This window comes from Fulmarus glacialis, unplaced genomic scaffold (assembly GCF_000690835.1).
Source record: "Fulmarus glacialis isolate BGI_N327 unplaced genomic scaffold, ASM69083v1 scaffold7225, whole genome shotgun sequence".
Taxonomy (NCBI): domain Eukaryota; kingdom Metazoa; phylum Chordata; class Aves; order Procellariiformes; family Procellariidae; genus Fulmarus; species Fulmarus glacialis.
Window position 1 is genome coordinate 8,762 of NW_009214841.1, and position 17,879 is coordinate 26,640.

The window sequence follows — 17,879 nt, forward strand, 5'->3', positions numbered from 1 at the left end:
GGGAAAGAGCAATTCTAGTTTTTTGTCTCATCTTCTGTGTTGAGTTGATAAGATCTCGACAAAGACAGCAAAATTGGGCCACAGTAGTTCAACATCCTGAAACTGGGCCACACCAGCCTTCTCCAAGGGCTGTTTTGTCTCTTCTGGGACACAGAGGCTGGGTCAGCTGTATGCGAAGTTGGTTGTATGGCTGGCCTCCAGCTTGGTCACTGTTGAGGCCTGGTGTCAGGGGGCTGTTCCTCTGGAGACTGGAAGCATGCCTTGCTCGCATGTCAGTAGCAAGCACGATAACTGGTGAGGGACCTGCAGTTCTCACCTACTTTTCCTCTCCTATTCTCTCACCAGGGCAAATACGATGAGGAGATTGAGGTGTATAAGCACCACCTGGAGCAGACCTACAAGCTGTGCCGTCCATGCCAGGCTGCTGTGGAATATTACATAAAACATCAGAATCGACAGCTCCGGGCGCTGCTGCTCAGCCACCATTTCAAACGCCGTGAGACAGACAAGACCTATACGCAGGTACACGGCGGGAGAGATGAGGCAATTTAGGGGGAAGTGCAGAGAACTAGGTGCCTCTGCGCCTGGGTTTGCTGCTGGGAAAGGAAGGCAGCAGCCTTGGGGCTCTGTAACTGGGGGCTTGGGTGTGTGGCAGAAGTTTAGAATAGCACAGGATAGTTGCAACAGATGCTCCTGATGTTAGTTTGAGGTTTTCCTCTTGCTGGTGTCATTCAGTGCAATTGCCAGAAGGTAAGCATAATGTGGTAATAAGAACAGAGTGGAAGGAAAATAGTGGGACAGGCAGAAAAGGGAGGTAGGGAAGCCAATTTATGAGTACAGTGCAGGACACTACACAGTACGGGGGGGGGAAAGAAGTAAGAATGATGGGAAGTGAATTATGACCTTTTCCTTGCCTCACTGCCCTGCCTGACCTTGGCTTCTGCTCACAGCTCTGCTGTTGCTCTTTGCTAGTCTACAGCATCCCATGTGGTGTCAGCCCAGTACAGAGACTTACAAGGGCTTGAGCAAAACTGTGCAGTAAACTATACAGTCTGGAAGTGCTTCATAAAGCACCATTTCAAAACCTTACTACAGTTCATTCAGCATCTGACAAGGTTTTTCTCCCTTCCTCTGCAGAATTTATGTTCATCCTCCTCTTCTGCTTCCATAACCACACCAGCTCAGGTGATATTTCTGCGGTTCTTGGCCTTCCTCAGCTGTGCGTTCCTGGTTCTGATGGCCTTGTATGGGTCAGGCGACCCCTTCACACTCAGTGCAGCAGTCCCTGCTCCTGTCTCCTTTGGTCCAGCGTCCATTCGGAACAGGACTGGCACAAGCTCACGTGCAGACTTGGAAAATGACACTTCCGTGACGGTGGCAGGCTGGCGGGAGCTGCTCCGCCTGCTCCCAGAACAGATGGTGGAGAACCTGAGTGCTGCATGGGCTTACGGGAAGAATCACCAGATGGCAGTCGCTGTCCTTGGGCTGTTCACCTGCATGTTGGCCATGTTCTTGGCTGGGCGGATCAGGTGGGTGTGCTCTTTTCTTCTCACTCACTTAAAGGAAAACTGCATTTATGTTGGAGATCTTTTGCCCTGTCTTGACTCAGTGAGCCAATGAGTAAACACTTGCCAGAATGGCAAACATAGTACTGGGTGGCACAGTTCTTGTTATTCTTTGGGTTGCCAGCCGGCTGGAGACAGCAGAGCTTGCTTTGGCTCTGTGCCTTGGTTCATTCAATTTAAGCTTTAATTACTGTGAATGAAAAGCTCCCTGTGCAGCTCTGTAATCTGGTAGAGAATGGAACTGACCGATTCAGGTACTTACCACAGCAGTGGGAAGGGCTGCAGATGATATAACCGTAGTAAGAGATAGTACATAACCTGCTCAGTCTGTGTACCCTCCCCACCTTCCCTCTCCTTCCTCAGGACAGAGGGGGTTCATTGGTGTTTAAACTCTTACCTTGTGTCTTGTTGGGTTTCTTTTTGGCATTACAGGCTCCGGAGAATTGATGCGTTTGCTTCAGTCTTGTGGTTCGTGGTGATGAGTCTGCATTTAGCTGAGCGGTACCTGAAGACAGAAACACCCAACTGGCTAGACACAGCCAAATTTGGCACCACATCCTTGTGCTGCTTGGTGGGCTTCACCGCAGCAGTGGCTACGCGGAAATCAACGGGCCATCGGAGATACCGGCCCCGAAGGTCAGAGCCAGAGCAGTGACCCTGGGGGAAGGAGGAAAAAAAGCCTTGTGAACTCTTTGCGACTGGTGCTTCTCTCTCCTCTTTTTATTTTCCCTTCCTCTTTTTCTTTTTTTGTTTTTTTTTTTAAATTAGATAAGCAGTGAAGATCTTTTCTTCCTTTATATTGTTTTTTTTTTTTCCCCTCCTTTTTTTTCCCATCCGTGCTTCCCACTGTGCTAGCTGCTTGGAGCATTTCCACTGCTGGTGCTAGCCAGGGAAGCTACTCCTGCTGCCTCCATTCTCCCTTCCTCCTGAGTCCTACGTCAGCAGTGCAAATATCCAACTTCCCCAAAGCCAATTCTTCCAGCAGCTGCTTCACAAACTGCTCCATAAATGCAGCCTCCTCCCCATTCTGCTCCTCCAGCCAAAGAGATTCTGGCTTCTCCTGTCCATCCTTAGCCAGTCCCAGAGGAATCCTCTGCCTTGATCCTCCATGGGGCCCAGGCCGCCTTCAGTTTTCTAATGGTGCTGGTCATTTTAATTTCGAACTGATGGGAACTTGCCTCTGGATTCCGAGTCCTCGTAACGTGTGCTGTAGTAACACTGCATGGTGTACAGGCATGTGTGGAGGGGACCACACGTAGTCCATAACCTGGTTCTTCTTGCCTTCCACTGTGTAGCATCACTTAACTGCATGCTCTCTCGCTCTGCCATTCTCCTGTGACTCCTATTTTAAATGGAGAGGTGTCCTTAAGTGCTTTTGACTGGAACTTCAATAATTTATTTAAAAGGGTGCTTTAAAAGGTTATGTAGCTCAGGGTGTCTTGACTGAATATGTGAAAGCATTCAGCTGTTTTAGGCTAAATTTTCAAATCTGCCAGCGGCTGTTGCTTTCTATGCTGATTTTCTTCGGGTTTTTTACCCACCCACCCCCACCACGCCCCGAGAAGCATCTGTGTAAAAGCACAACTGGATAAAAATGCGTATGTTTCTCCACTCCTGTAGCCTTAGAAAGAGAAGAAATATGGGACTAACAACCACATGCTACAGTATATGATCAGCTTTCATTGTACATCACTACTTATTCAGTCAATGTTTTCCTTATCGTTGAGAACACAGATTAGGAGGATGTGCTATAGGAAGGGGTGGGAGCCTCTCCTGTGGGACCGTGTGGCAATAGAGATGGATTTTTCTTGTTACCTGGAGGGGTTCTTTTTTGAAGTCTGGCACTCGTGCTAATGCTGCTGAAGAAAGCGGTCTGGAAATTATGACTTTGAGTTGAGTGCCTGGCAGTCCTCCGCTGAAAGCTGGGATGACTGGATGTTACTGTGTGGGGAGGAAGGAGCTTTCAGCTGCTTGGCTTTTTGTAGGATTAACTTGTTGGGGCCTCTTAGGATAAGCAGTCTGATTATCCTGCACTGTTTTTTGCAAAGCACTCCACTGAATTTGGGTCTTACAAGAGGAAATAGCATTGTTACAGAAGATCTGCTATTTTCTTCTGTTCAGAATAGTGCAGTGGGACTCGCCACACTGATAGTGTGATATAAGTTAATTGGGTATCTTGATCTTCCTATGTATAAATGAAAATAATCAGAATGGAGCTCTCACTATGAAGTATTTGCATCTCACTACTGGATGCTGCAGATGCTGATGAAAATATAGAAGCTTTTTTAAAGGAAACAAAAGATACTTCGTAGCTTTTCATAGTTACTGTTCTTCAAACCGGTATTCATTGTGAAAGCAGAAAGGTAGCACTCACAAAAGCTCTGTAGAGATTCGTTAACAATAAGCAAAGTTGAGTGTGTCATGGGAAGGTACAGCTCCTGGCTGAAGGACCATGTGCCTGTAACTTAACAACTGGCATGGGAAGGGGGCACACAAACCTGCTTGCTATATGTGCTCTCCTTTGGAACTTTTTTCCTGGTGCCTTCAGATAACTGCAATATCCACCTCCAAGCAAACAGAACACCTTTCTCCATTCTGGTGCTTGTGAATGATGCTGCTCTGAGGGTTGTTTAATTACTTGTCCACAAAAGGAATCCAGCATCTGCAAAGTCTGGTTGCACTCTTCCGTATTCCCATCATTTATCAATCCTGACCCAAAAGGTTTGTCTTCCAGCTCACAGTCAGAGATTGTTTCTTGTTCAGTCTCAGAATTTCAAAATGCTAAATAGTAACCAATATGTCCCATTTTCCACTAGGATGCGTTATTGAACTTAGAGAATTGTTTCAAAGTAAATACTACAAGAAGCCACATGACTTCATCAAAACAGGAAAAAAAAGCCAGCAGAAGGGTCCTCAGTGCTGGGTTAGACTTTCACAATCACTCTGGTGCCTGTTCCCTACTCTCCGTTAGGAGATTTAATAGGAAATGTTCCTTAAAAAAACAGTCTTTTTTCTCTACCTGTCAGCCTGTTGGAGCAGAGAGCAATATTAAGACAGATGGTAGTAGGGTGGTGAAAGGACAAGGAATGGCAGGGGGAAAAAAAAAGGGGGGACAATTTTGTGTATGGATGTGCTGTCACTGTGTACTCAGCTTTCCTTTCAGTGCAGTGATGGCTATAACGTTTTCAGCCCTGGAAAACTCCCCACTGCAGTGGCCCTTCCAACACCGTTGTTCTGCAGCCCATCTGCTGTTAAAAGTGAGGTGGACAAAGCCACCTAATGAAATGGACACTGGAACCAAATCCAGTGCCAGCTCTGCCATTCTCTAAACAAGCTGCACAGAAGACCCAGGAAACCTTGAGCTATTATGTCCATTAAGTGAAATAAGAATCTAGAGGTGTTTTTTCTTCCTGCTTCAGTACTTTCACGTTTTCTCCATAAAGTTAAATGTAGGAGAAGACTGGTGTTTCTCTTTAGCTGTTATTGTCTTCTGTATTTACCTGTAGAAGTTGGATTGAAAGTTCCTGCTAGCTTCTACCGCATGAACTTGCAACCGCCTGGTGTGGCAGAGGTGAGCAGTTCCTCTTGCTGCGCTGCTCTCAAGTATGTCCAAGTGATGGGAGGAATCCCGTGTTCAGAAGGATATATTGAGACCGCTAGAAGGAGGGAGGGGTGTGAGCAGCTGGCAAACTGTTCAAATGTGTGGGGATGGTCATGGTAATGTCATGCCTGATTTCTAATGGCAATATCCTTTCTTTTTTTAATAAGAATAAAATTAATCTGCCCAAATTTTCTTGCCCAGTAGCAAGGAAACTCTAAGCGGCAGCCTCTAAAGATGCTTGTTAGCCTCTTCAGATGTTTTGCTTCCAGGAGCTGAAAGTCAAGGCTGTATTAAGTTTCACTTTGTCCTATTTCACGTGGCTCTTCTGAGCAGCCTTTTTCCTCCCTTCTTTTTAGCAGCACTTTTTTTTTTCTTTCAATTTAAAACATGTCCCATCTTTGAGCCGCCTGGGGTCTGGCGCCTTTTATGATGTTTTGCTGTTAAGTGTTACGTTGTTTTCCTGTGCCTGATCTTTTCTTTTGTTCTCTTGTCTTTTTTCCGGTGCAGTACTGTGATGGGATGGGGAGGATGCGCATTAGCTATCAGGAACAGGCAGTGGGTAGAACTGTGGGAAGGAGTGGGGTTTACACTGTGAAGCCTGAGTAATACTGTTCAGAAATATTTTAGCTCTGTTGGCAGAGCAAGTGCAACTCTATACTGAAAGAGTTTAAAATCTTTTTATCTGGGAGATATGTTAACTGCAGTTGACATGCAAGCAAGAAATCCATTTGTCTTCACTTTATGCAGATTAATACAAATGAAGTATATTTACAAGTTGCACTAATTTTATATGTCAGAACATCAGAAAGCTACTTCATTTTATGGCCAAGCTGTACAACTGAAGCCCTGGTCTCTGTGGTGCTTTGTCCACAACTTAAAATTAAGAACTTTTGGATTCATAATTGGAAAAATTTCCAAGGTGAAACAAAATAACAAAACACGTATTGAATTGTGGTTCAATTTTAATGCCAAAGAAGCTTTTGTCTTTGCTCAGGTGTCAGCTTACTTTCTCACTTCTTGGTGCCTCAGCATGCTGCTGTTTTTAAAAACAACAAAAAACCTCAGAGCCTCAAACCCAAACTTGCAGCAATTGAATTTTTGGTCTTCTAGAGACTCTGATGCTGACAGTCTCCTCTCTTTCTGCTTTTCTCACATGCTTTGTCTCACATGCTTTTGCTGATGGTAGAGGATGATTGATCTTTTGGAGGAGAGGAAAGAAAGGAGGAGAAAGGTGTTTCTTCCAGAGGTGTTCTGATTTATAAACTGCTAGCATTCAGTCTGTACCGATTGTGTCTCCTTAGACAATTAGGCCTGAAGAAGACCAGTTATAAGTTAGCAGTATTTTACTGTTGGCTGTTTCTGGAAAAAAAATAGTTAAACCACCACTGCCTGTACTGAGACTGTTCCTGCAACATCCGATTGCAATGCCAAATAGACTAATCTAAACACTATGCCATGCTCTAGGATCTGTAAGGAAGGTGCTTTGCCAACTTCGCATTTTTTACTTGAGGTTCAGTTAGGAAATAGCTCAGCAGTTAGATATGCCATCTAACTCTGCCTGGTTGCTTCCCCCACAGTGAGTCCAGCAGAAGGAATTGTATGCTTCCAGCTGAGGTATTTTCGTGCAAGTCCAACCTCTGAGCACAGTGCCACCATCCTCATGAAGCTGAGGTGCTATTTTGTATGACACACAGGTATACATTCCTTCTGCTGAGGGGGATAATAGCTAACAAAGGGCTGGTAACTTACTAACACGGCTGGCACAAAAATCGTCGAGAACCACTTGATCAGTGCTTTGAGCTTCTTGTTGTCACTTAGCTGGACTCTTATTTCAGGCCACAGAGGAACATGTAGTAACTTGTGGTCGCCAGATGCAGCTTTGTTGCCTGAGGATTTTCCCAGCCATGCAGGCCAGAGCATGCAAACATCTTAACTCAACAGTATTAGAGGATTTTAGCCCAAAAGCCTCTAATTTCAGGTGCTGCTTTTTTACACTGGCCATGTGCTGGTGTCTGGACCAGAGGATGGTACTACAGAATGGAGCTGAGGTGGTGAGGCATTGTTGGTGCGGTTGTGTGTCACTTGAAATCAAATCTGCTCCAGCCCAAAGTGGCTGACTCTGGTCTTTGCTCTCACAGCGGCCGTGGCTGATCTGCCAACTCAGAAGCATCTTGTACCCTGCCTGGCAGAGTTGGGTGTATAAAGGGGCCGATGTGGGTTCATTAAGTGCCTTTCCCTGGACGAGATTTTTGACAACACTATGTTGCTCTGCTTTAGTGGAACTGATGCAGCTGCAGCTTGGGACAGCAGGGCCTGTATGTCTGCCAGGCCAGTGCTTTTGTCCTTCATTTGCCACCAGTGAGTGTGGCTGGGAATAAGAGGATACTTGGGCTGCACTCTTAAATTTCTGAGCAACTCTGTAGACTATGGGGGGTTGAGGGAGAACCCAGAGCTAGCAACCAAGTAAGCGTCTCTGCTCCTGCTGCTTCTGGTCTTCCTGAAGCCCTCACTGACATCAGTGCATGCAAACTGACGCCTTTGTGGCCCTTTACAATTCTAAATATGCTATATTTATATCCCGTTCTTTCCTTTCTATTAACTCCTCCTTTCCTACTCCATCCGTGCTTTGCATGCCCTAGTGAACTGAGCTTGGGTGTGTCAAAGGGTGAGGACAAGAGGGGAATATAAAAATGGTGTAGTGGTGTTTTATTTTGGCTTTATGAATATTTTTCAAGTACGCTGAAATTATGTGAAGCTAATAACCATGCTTAGATGCTATAGAAAGTATGTATTGATGTATTGTGGACAAATTATTTATACTCTTATAAAAAATAATATAATCAATAGCCATATGATTGCTGCAGACTGACTCCACTCATGAAAGCAGGGAGCTGTGGTGTATGGCTTTGCTTTGGTTTTTAAAGAGATGCTGTTGAAATTGTGTGCTGTCACGTATAACCTACCCGTTCATTTCAGGTGTGCCGTCACCTGCAAGTATACTCGGGGCCTCTTTGAGCCGTAGCAGATGCTCTCATATGAAAGGGGCAGTACTCAGTCCTGAAGTGTACCTTGAGTCATCCCCTGTAAAGCCTCATTTGGGACCAAAGCTATCAAGTACACAGGCAGGGAAGAGGTCCTCTGAATGTTTTTGTCTTGCCAGCAAGTCTGGATTTTTGTAGATGTGGGATGTGCGTATGCACCCCCCATCAGCTTTGTGCCACCAGCTCGGAGGGAAGGCAAAATTGATGCCAAACATCTGTCTGTACTCTAGAAGGTATTAGTGCAGGACCTGGCAGCTGGAGCATTTTCAGCTATAATTCAACCCTCCCTTTTCATCCAAAGCAGGGCAACATGTAGGAGAAAAGAATTCTTAGTCTTGGCAGCTAAAGTTTCTAGCTCTAAGTCACATATCAAAATCTTAATGTGTCTGAGACCTGTGTCATTTTTTAGCATTATTCTCCCCTCTCCCTGTGCCTGTTTTTTATTCACCGTGTGGCTCTTTACTCCCGATTCTGTCAACTTGGCCGGAGGCACAGGTGATGGCACTGGCTGATGTGATGCAGCAGACCAGACAAGTGACTGCACGTCAGCTCTCAGAAACTTGCTTATCTCGCGGCAATAGCAAGTGCTTCTGCAGCCGGGGCGGCAGCACCCATGCGGCCTGCAGAAAATGCTGCAGTTATACGTGGATAACTCATAGCTAAATTACAATGGGACCTTAAGTCCAGAGGAAACATTTTACCCCACGACTGACACATGGTTCCCTGGCTGCCTCCAGGCAGATGAAGCTGGGCACATACAGCCTGACTGGGACTGCATGTTACCTTCTTACTTCATGTACTGAATTATCTGATAGTAGGAGTGGGTCTATCGACAGCCCTGTAGTCTGACCTGACCCATGCTCTCCCATTGTCTCTCTCTATCCCAGGGGTGATGCAGCATCTCTGGTTAAAATGTGAATTAAAAAGGCACACACATACGGTGTTGTCTTTGGATAAGAGGAAGGTATTGGGACAGAGGAGGGGAGGCTCTGCTGGCAGGAGGTGTTTCTTCAGGACAGTGTACGGTCCCATACTATGTAATATTTTTCTTTAACCTTCTATTTATTTATTTTTGAAGTATCTCTGTAGCAGAGTTGTGCCCAACTGTCTAGTAACGCTGTGATCATTGTAAACACTAATGAAGATACCCAATTTTTGATGTTCACAATACCAAGTTCTGAAATAAACGGCTTCCGGGCCCTGACTATTTCCACAAACTGTCTGACTCCAGAGCCTTTTTTTTTTTTTTTTTTCCCCCCTCCTTCCTTTTTTGGTTACTTTTTCACTGTTGCCAGACCCACTATTATCACAAATGGCTTGGAGCAATGCAGTAGTCTGAGAGCAAAGACACAGCTGCGCTGCTCCATTCCAGGGCTGTGATGTGGCTGCTTCCTGCCTTATGATTCTCTTGATCTCTTCACCTTTTTTCATCTGCTTCTGAAAGAAATTTTAGTTCAGCTGACCATTCTCAGGCATGAAACGCATTCCCATGACAGCACCCCTGCATTTTAGCAGCATCTAGCCCTCTTGACATGACAGTGGGAAACACTAAAGAGAAGAGCGCATAGAAAAAGAACAGGATTTTGCACATGTTGCAGAAATTTACTTTTTTCAGAGTGGATCAATATTTAAGCCATTCTTTGGTCAGCATTCAATCCTAAGGCATTAATGTGCTATGCTCAAAATTCTTCAGCTCTTCTTTGCTAACCAGAAAAATTCCTTTTCTGGATGATGCAAGACAAATGATTCATCAGCTGCTGAGAGGATCGGACTGCACTAACTTGGTGAGGCTGAGAAGTGGGGCTGTTGAGCAGCAGAGCCCATGGAAGTCCAATCCAAAAAAGTTACAATCCCAGGAAACAGATTGTGGTTATGAGTGTTAAATGATTGTAATATCTTCCAGCTCATTAAGTGAAAAACCGCCAAAACCCAATAAGCCAGATAAGCAGTTTTCCAGCGCAGCAAGGAGCTGTGCAAAGTGGGATCCTTTAGCCCAAAGATAGAAAAGGTGCACAGTTAGGAAATAAGAGCTATGTTGTTCACAGGCGATGCTCTGATTTGGCCTTTCACAGACATGGCACAGTGAGCGGTAGGTATCGCTCTTTCTGATACGATTCATATCATAGTCCTGAGCTGCACTTTTAATTTCCTTTCCCATTCGTTTTTTCTTACAAAGCTGAGATGGACATGTACATCTGCTATTTACATCTGTATGTGTGGTGGGGCAAATGTGTATATGTATGTGCACTAAAGGACTCTGCACGTTTGCGAAGCGTGACACCCTTCCCAGGTCCTCTGGAACCTGAAGAGGTTGGGCAGTTTCTGCTGCAAGACTGACGAGTTCCTTGCCGCTGTTAAAGGCATGTCCTGCTTGCAAGCACCAGGAAGCTGGTTGGCTCAGATGTTGTTCAGCCTGATTAAGCTGGTCGGGATTGTTGATGTCTGCCTCGTACTAGCAGATAAGTAGTTTTATAAGATATTTTAAATTGTAATCTTAACTCTAGACTGCTTCTTCTGGACATGCTAGCACTGCATAATATTGCTGCATCACCTCTTTAATCTCAAGAGAGAATGGCACATGCATAATCACCTCACAGCGCAAGATCGAGATACGTATATTCTTTCACACTCTGACTTATTACTGGCTTTCCTCTGACAGATGAAAAGCCATGTTGCTGCTCTCATCTGTCTCAGTGTTTTCATCAGAAGTGAGATTAAACCTCCAAATGTTGCAGCTTGATTGTATGCTGCAAAGTCTGATATCTCCATTTTAAAATATATACACTTCATACTTTGTTAGTACTTTGTCATGACTTATTTGGCAAGAGCATTACCTGTTTCTAACTAAACAAAAATCTTACAGAGATCCTTGAGAGATCTTGTTCATATTCTAGACTTTCTTTCATGTATTTTATTCAATTGTTAAAAATAACACAAAATTACTATACTTTCAACATTGCAACGTTCCTAGAATGCTCATTTTGATGCTATGAGGACACAAGTGAGACTCCAAAGCTGATGCCTCATTTCAGATGCAATGTAGTCAATTAAACTGTACGCATAGACTAAGATCAGTATGTGATTGCAAGGAGGAATAGAAAGAAGGTAAAAAGAGGAGTAAATTTTTGACAGGTTGTTCAGCTTAGGTTGATTTTTAAATTTTGAATCACTGCAAAGGTAGGTGATGAAATGGGGGTATCAGAAATTAATTGCACAGTTTATTTGTATATAGTAATTGAATGTGAAATACTGTGGCAGTGCTAGCTGCAAAAACTGTTTAAAATACGAAGTCCTGTCATACAGTTATTTTGCCAGTGGAATATGTCTGTAGTACTTAAAAATCAAGCTAACTGGTACAGGTACTCTTAGTATGTTTTGTCTGTTATCTCTTGTCTTATGTTCTCAAGTTGGACATGCTGTTCTACAGCTCCCGTTTTTCACTTGGAAAGAACCCACTGAAAACAACTCACAGACCTAGAGATACAATTGCCATTATTATAGCCAATTTAAATTTATTATAATAGAGATTGTTTTTTACGCACTGGAAGCAAGACACTTCTTGGAGTGTATGCTACAGGAGCACCGTTCCCTCTGAATGGCTATGCTAGTACATATTTGTGGCTAATTATGATGTGCAGAGAAAGGAAAATGTAATGGTTTAGGACTCAGTTTAGGATTGGAAAACCCAGGTTTGTGTCTCTGTTCTATCATAGGATTTTTATGTGACCCTCAACAAGTCACTTAGCTTCTTTTTGCTTCTCTATCCCATCTGTAAAGTGAGGATAGTGAGTGTTCCTTACCTTGCAGAAGTATAATAAAGGCAAATGTATTAAAGAGGTTTGAATGTTAGTTTCAAAACGGAGCTCTTATGCCTAAATCTTTATCTAGGTACCCATAAAAACACTTTTCTCTATTCTGGCATCAGAGGTAAGATGTTGATTCTGATTTCTAAAGACAAAAAGACTAGTAGGTAACTACTTGCTTCCCACAGTCATGACATTTCTAAGCATGTTGTTTGCATGTGCACATAACAAACATAAGATGCACTCTATTGTTGGTCCTATGTGTATCTGGACTTTGTAAAGCATTCTGGTGATCTCTGGGTAATTTTCTCATCCAGGGAGAGAACCAAGGTACTCTGCCTATTCGCACCTGAATTCCTAAAGTGTTCCACCATTTTTTCCACCCTGTATTGTGGGACAGGTTGGTGCACAGTAATTTAAGTAAAGTTGAACAGTTCTTCCTTCCCCAGTTTCAAAGGTGTAGGAACATTCCCGTAAACTCTTAAGCGTTCTGCATCTTGCACTCCTGCACTGAAAAATCAGTACAAACCCGATAACGAAGCAAGTGTTTATGCAGGAGGTACAACTGAGAGAGGGAGTTACTGGAATGTACTCGTTGCTAAATGTCTGTCACGCATGTCATTTGCAGGTACCTTTCTGGGGATTCGATTACCGTCTTTCCCAGCGGCACTGGGACTGGCTTCCCTTCCTCTGCTACGTCTCTCTTTGTCCCCACACCACCCAGTATTCTCCAGCTGACAAACCAACAGCTCTTCAGATCCCCACGCAGAACTTCTTCTTCCTCTCTTCCTGGTCGTCTCAACAGGGCACTCTCGCTGGGTACCATCCCCTCCTTGGCCAGAGCAGGTAAGCGTGCATGAAACTTTCTGGCCCAATGGAAATGACAATGGAGTGGTACAGTGCTTTGGAAGGAAATGGGCTGTGAGGTATCCACATGTTGTAGTCCTGTCTAGGGATTGCTGCTCCTGTGGCACAGAGGAGTATCCAGCGTTGGTAATTCGGTTTTTGGCATTAAAAAAATTTGCAGCATACCATTGTCATCTTGGTGAAACAAAACGTCTCACTGAGTGCTTGCCTGCTGTGGGTTTACTGAAATCCAGAGGTTTCTCCAGGCATTCGTGGCAGCATGGCACAAGGCTATGTGTGGGTGAGAGACAGAAGGAACAGTTAGACATGGGAATGGAGAAGAGCAGCTTTTGGAAGTGATTGGGAGCATTAGGATAACTGATCTGGCAAGAGCAATCGCTCCCTTCCTGCTAGCTGCTTTGTGTAGTTTGCTTTTCTTGCTACAGCTGAAGGGAGCAGAGCTGAAGGCAGGCTCTTCCCTAAGTCTGGATTTGATGTGCATTAGCATAACGATTGAAGCTGCTTTAGAGACCCCGTTTCCTCTTGTTTTTAAGGGCTCTGTGCGATCTAGGGAAGATTTATAGGCCTAAGGAAAGACTCTCTCCCAGTAACTCAATAAGCCCTCAGTTCTGCTGTGCTTGAAACTAGCAGATGGGAAATAGCATTCAAATGCTGTTCACCATCCAAAGCTAAGCTTTCCCATGTCACTAACTGATTACCAGAAGGTCAGAGGCCAAAATGTGGCAGTTTCTAGGATAACACTGCAGCAGAGAGAGCGGTCTTGCAGGGATTTTTTAGTTCATTCGAAGTTTCTCTAGCCCACGCTGCCAGCAGTTTTGCCAGATCCACTAAGAGCAAGAGAAAGACCAAACCTTTCAGCAGCGGGGCAGCTTTTGGCACAGCCTTCACCTTTCTAGGTACCTGAGTGCCACTGGAAGGGGAGGTGCAAATGCACCCGATGGCTGGGATTCCCCCCACGTGCTAAACCACCCTTGGGAGGTCTGCGCTTTCTTTTGCCAAGGTGCAAGGTCAGACAGACTGGAGAGAGCATGCTGTCGGGGCTGAATATTTTTCACAAACAGCAAGGTTTTCAACTTCCAAAGCTGTTTGCCTATAATTATGTAAATCAAGTGCCTAAGAAAAATAATTGATTTAAGCTCTGAGGTTTCATTTGTTAGCAATTCTTTTTCCTGACTTCAGTACTTTTCATTGATTTTTATTTTTTTTTAATTGCTTTTTTGCTGCCTCATTATTATGGCTGCTGTGCCTGACAACTAGATGGGAATTCATCTCACCCTATGATCTACCCTTAAGGCTCTTTTAATGAGAAAAGGATACAACCATATCTTCACCCTCTTCCTTTTAAAGTAGAGGCAAGGCAGGCTGTGATACAGTCAGGGTTGTTTTTGGAGCCTGCTGGACAGATCTGTTCTGCTGCAGTTGGGAAAAGTGGATTATTCTGATCTTGGCTTATAGCCTACCCAGGAAAACAGGGACATTTTTCCTGCCTACATTTACCACCCGTCCCCTTCTGAGATTGATGACAAGATGATGCAGTTACATTTCTGAAGGATAGACCTCCAGTAGCCGAGCCAGCTGGGTTCAAACTGTTTCATTTTTGCTTTTTAGATTCTGGCTACTTGTTCAGCGGAAGTCGACCAGCCTCGCAGTCATCTCAGTCCAAGGAATCTCCTATATCAGGTAATGGATTGCCTTCCAGAGCGACTGTCTTTGCAGGATTTGCAGTGAGTGGGTTGAAACCCATGATTCAAGTTTAATTCTTTCCTCCCTGCTCACATCCCAGTGAAAATGTCCATTTCGCTGTTAGAAATGCTGCAGAGAGAGTTCCAACTAAGAGTGGGATTGCATTAAAATAAGGTGCTATTTGTGTTGGACGTCCTTCTCCCTGGGAGAGCTCACAATCCGTGAGGCAAAGCAAGGATCCCTTCCCTGCACTACAGCTGAGCTGAGATTGCTTTGATAGGAGACTTTAAACTGTTCCTAGGGCAGCTCTTTGTTTCACTTTCCTTCCCCAGCCCAAGGAACTGCTAATTTGGCTACCCTGTCTGCTCTGCCCTTTTGCTCCTGTGGCCTCCGGTGACCTGTCTGTTGCCCTCCTGACCCCAAATGGAGCCTTCTGCTGTTTGTGCTCCTTAAGTGTTTGCTGCTGGAAATGCACATTGTGCAAATGCCATTGTGCAAATGGCTAATGCCATTGTGCAAACCTCCTCGCATCCTGATACACTTTAAAGGACATGCCAGAACAGTTAATTTATCTGCAAAACAGCATTGTGTAGTGCAGGCTGTCCTGAATGGACACAACTGAGCAGAAAGAAAGCTCACCCCGTTCTTGATAAACCCATCTCTAGTCTAAGTCATTCCTGAGGGTACCAAAGTGCATGTGGAATATCTCCATGTTTTGCAGTGTGGGAACTGGAATGAATAAAGAATTTTAGCACAAGCTATGTTGGACATTTGCAACTTCCACTCCCTTTTTTTGTAGAATTGTTCAAGAAAACTGCACCTATTGTATTGGGATTATAATCTCATTCTCCCACTCCCTTTTCTTGTAGAATTGTTCAAGAAAACTGCGCCTATTGTATTGGGATTATAATCTCATTCTTTTCTCTTGGGGATGTTTCCATTTCAGAGCACTTCTCCCTGCTGTCCGGCAGCTGTGCTCCCTCCCGCATCCCCTCTCCAGCACCGTCGGTGGCTGGCTCTGTGACTTCCAGCTCAGGTTCCTTGCGGTACCGCCGGCCGCTCATCAGCCCTGCCCGCCTGAACCTGAAAGGACAGAAGCTGCTGCTTTTCCCATCCCAGAATGACGCTCTGCTCACCCCAACTAGCTCAGAGGAGCACACCCACTCAGACAGCAACATCTTTGCCACCGAGTTGTCCTCCTTTCCAAAGAAGAACCTCAGCGAGCGGGGAATGCATGGTATGCTGGCAGCCTGCTGCGCTTGGGGAAATGCATTTGTAGGAAGGAGTTGGCTTGCAAGCAAAGCCGTGCATCATCTAGGCCACACAATAGATGGGAAACCTTCAGGAAAAACCCAGGTGGTGATGACTGTTAGGCTACCAAAGCTCCCTTAAGAATCCACTGGCCTGGAGAGCCTCTTGTCTGCCAATACAGATGTCCTTTTCTCACTTAGTGGTGCCCCAGGGATACTACTGCCACTGCCTTCACCCGTGTTTGGATAACTCCTTTAACCACAGATGTGGTGATGCTGATATGGACAGTGTATGAGACAAACATGCAGGCAACTTCTGCTGCACAGCAGTGAAATTTGCCTTTTGTTTCCAGCTCCTGTCCTCAGTCCTTTCATGACTTTACCAGGCAACCATTCATTACTCATGTCTAGCTTTAGTCTGGTAACTTCTGCTACTTTTGGCTTCCACTGATGCCTTCTGAATTTTCATATCTTTTTCTCCTTGCAGATATGAGATCTGCTATGGAAGGAGGGAGTATTTGCAGTGATAATTCTATCAAAAAGGAGGATCACTCATCACACTCATCTACCTGTGTGGTAGACACAACTACCAAAGGGGAAGATTTGGCAGGCTGGAGAGGTAAGTGCAAGTCATGCGAGTGCTTCATGTATGTGTGAGCATTTCTATGAGATAACTGATCTCGGGTAAATGAGATCTTTCCTGTGCTGTAGCACTGATGTGATCTTGAGATCAAATAAATAAGTGGTAGCAAAATGGATCTTCTGCTTGCTATTCTAAGACCTTAATAAGGCTATTCCTGTTCTGTGGACTGTCTGAAGAATACTGCAGAGTGCTAAACTGAGACAGAAGGAAAGGGGTGGGAATGCGGGTGTTGAGAAGAGTGATGAGATGAAAATAGAACCAAAGAGAGCAGTGGAATCTTTGCTGGCAGGAAAAGTGCTTCAGCAGTTTCTGCTTATGGTGAAAATGCTGGGCAAAGAGAGAGAAAGAGCACAACATATGTTCACTGTTATTTATCTCATCAATTCTTTAATATCTCTTTCTACTATTCCTTTTTTTCTTTGTGTTGTCCTCTTCTACTAAGGTCATTTTGGTAACTCCGCTCTCCGAGGTCTGCTAGCCGTGAGTCTGACTCTCAATGCTATCTTCACATCAGCCTATGTCTACCGGAGCCTGCGTTGATTTGCGCCAACACTCCCTTTCTTTCTGGTTCACCTGCTTCTGAGGAGACAAGAAGAATTCAACCACGGCTTCATGTCTAATGGCCGTGCCACTGGTGCATGCTGTTTTTTAAAAAACTACTGTATGCTCAACTGTCACGACAAGGAACCCATGTAGCTGCTGCCATCACTTCCAGGCAGAACATATCACAGGATTGTCCCTGGAGGTGGCAGGCAGAATTCCCAGAAAGCTCCGGTTCAAAGCAAGAGGCCAGTCAAATGGCCCATGCGCTTTCTTTCAAAGGAACTGACCTGAGACACAAGCCTGAAAATGTGCAAGCTACATTTTTAGGAACCTATCCCCAGCTCTTCTTTCTGACATATTAACCTCATGCTGATGGTGCTGGTAAAATCAGGAGAATTAGAACAAATGAGCTGGAGAAGAGGGGTGGCTTAGCTGGTGCTGGGCTTTGGCTACTGTAACGGCATTCCCAGCCTCTCTGCCCAGTGGTTCCTCTTCTCTCTTCCCTTTGGCACTCTCCTCTAGATTACCAGTGGATTTTCTTTAGTTGCCTTAAGCTTGCCTAAGCACATGGGTGACCTTGGCTGCTCTGTCGTATTCTTGCATCTTATATGTCCATGTGCTTCCACCTGGGCTGTGCCCTGAGGCCGCTTTCACCAGTTGCCATTCTGGTCGTGCTGGTTCTCAGGAACTGCTGTCTGTAGGTACCTCTGACCAGCACTGTTGCTGTAGGGATGCACAAACCCCAGACGGACATCCTTTTGTGGTTTGCATTATAAAGAGGAAGCCTGCGTTTTGTTTTACCCAGGAGGCATTAATTCTGTTACAATTAATTCTGTAATAAGGAAGGTTCCCTATGTGATTTGCACCGTAGTCCAAGGGCTTC

At 44.8% G+C, this 17,879-nt stretch overlaps 1 protein-coding gene across 1 annotated transcript in view; it reads left to right on the top strand.

The window, feature by feature from the left end:
- TMEM201 (transmembrane protein 201) overlaps positions 1-16,993 on the top strand; it is a gene marked incomplete at its 5' end in the record, with an annotated part of 19,531 nt that extends 2,538 nt beyond the window's left edge. The window contains 8 exons of the mRNA XM_009578707.1: positions 346-522; positions 1,138-1,529; positions 1,998-2,201; positions 12,639-12,856; positions 14,486-14,557; positions 15,507-15,797; positions 16,298-16,429; positions 16,896-16,993. Of these exons, the coding sequence (XP_009577002.1) occupies positions 346-522; positions 1,138-1,529; positions 1,998-2,201; positions 12,639-12,856; positions 14,486-14,557; positions 15,507-15,797; positions 16,298-16,429; positions 16,896-16,993 (1,584 nt within the window). The remainder of the gene's footprint in view (positions 1-345; positions 523-1,137; positions 1,530-1,997; positions 2,202-12,638; positions 12,857-14,485; positions 14,558-15,506; positions 15,798-16,297; positions 16,430-16,895) is intronic.
- Positions 16,994-17,879: the final 886 nt, after the last annotated feature.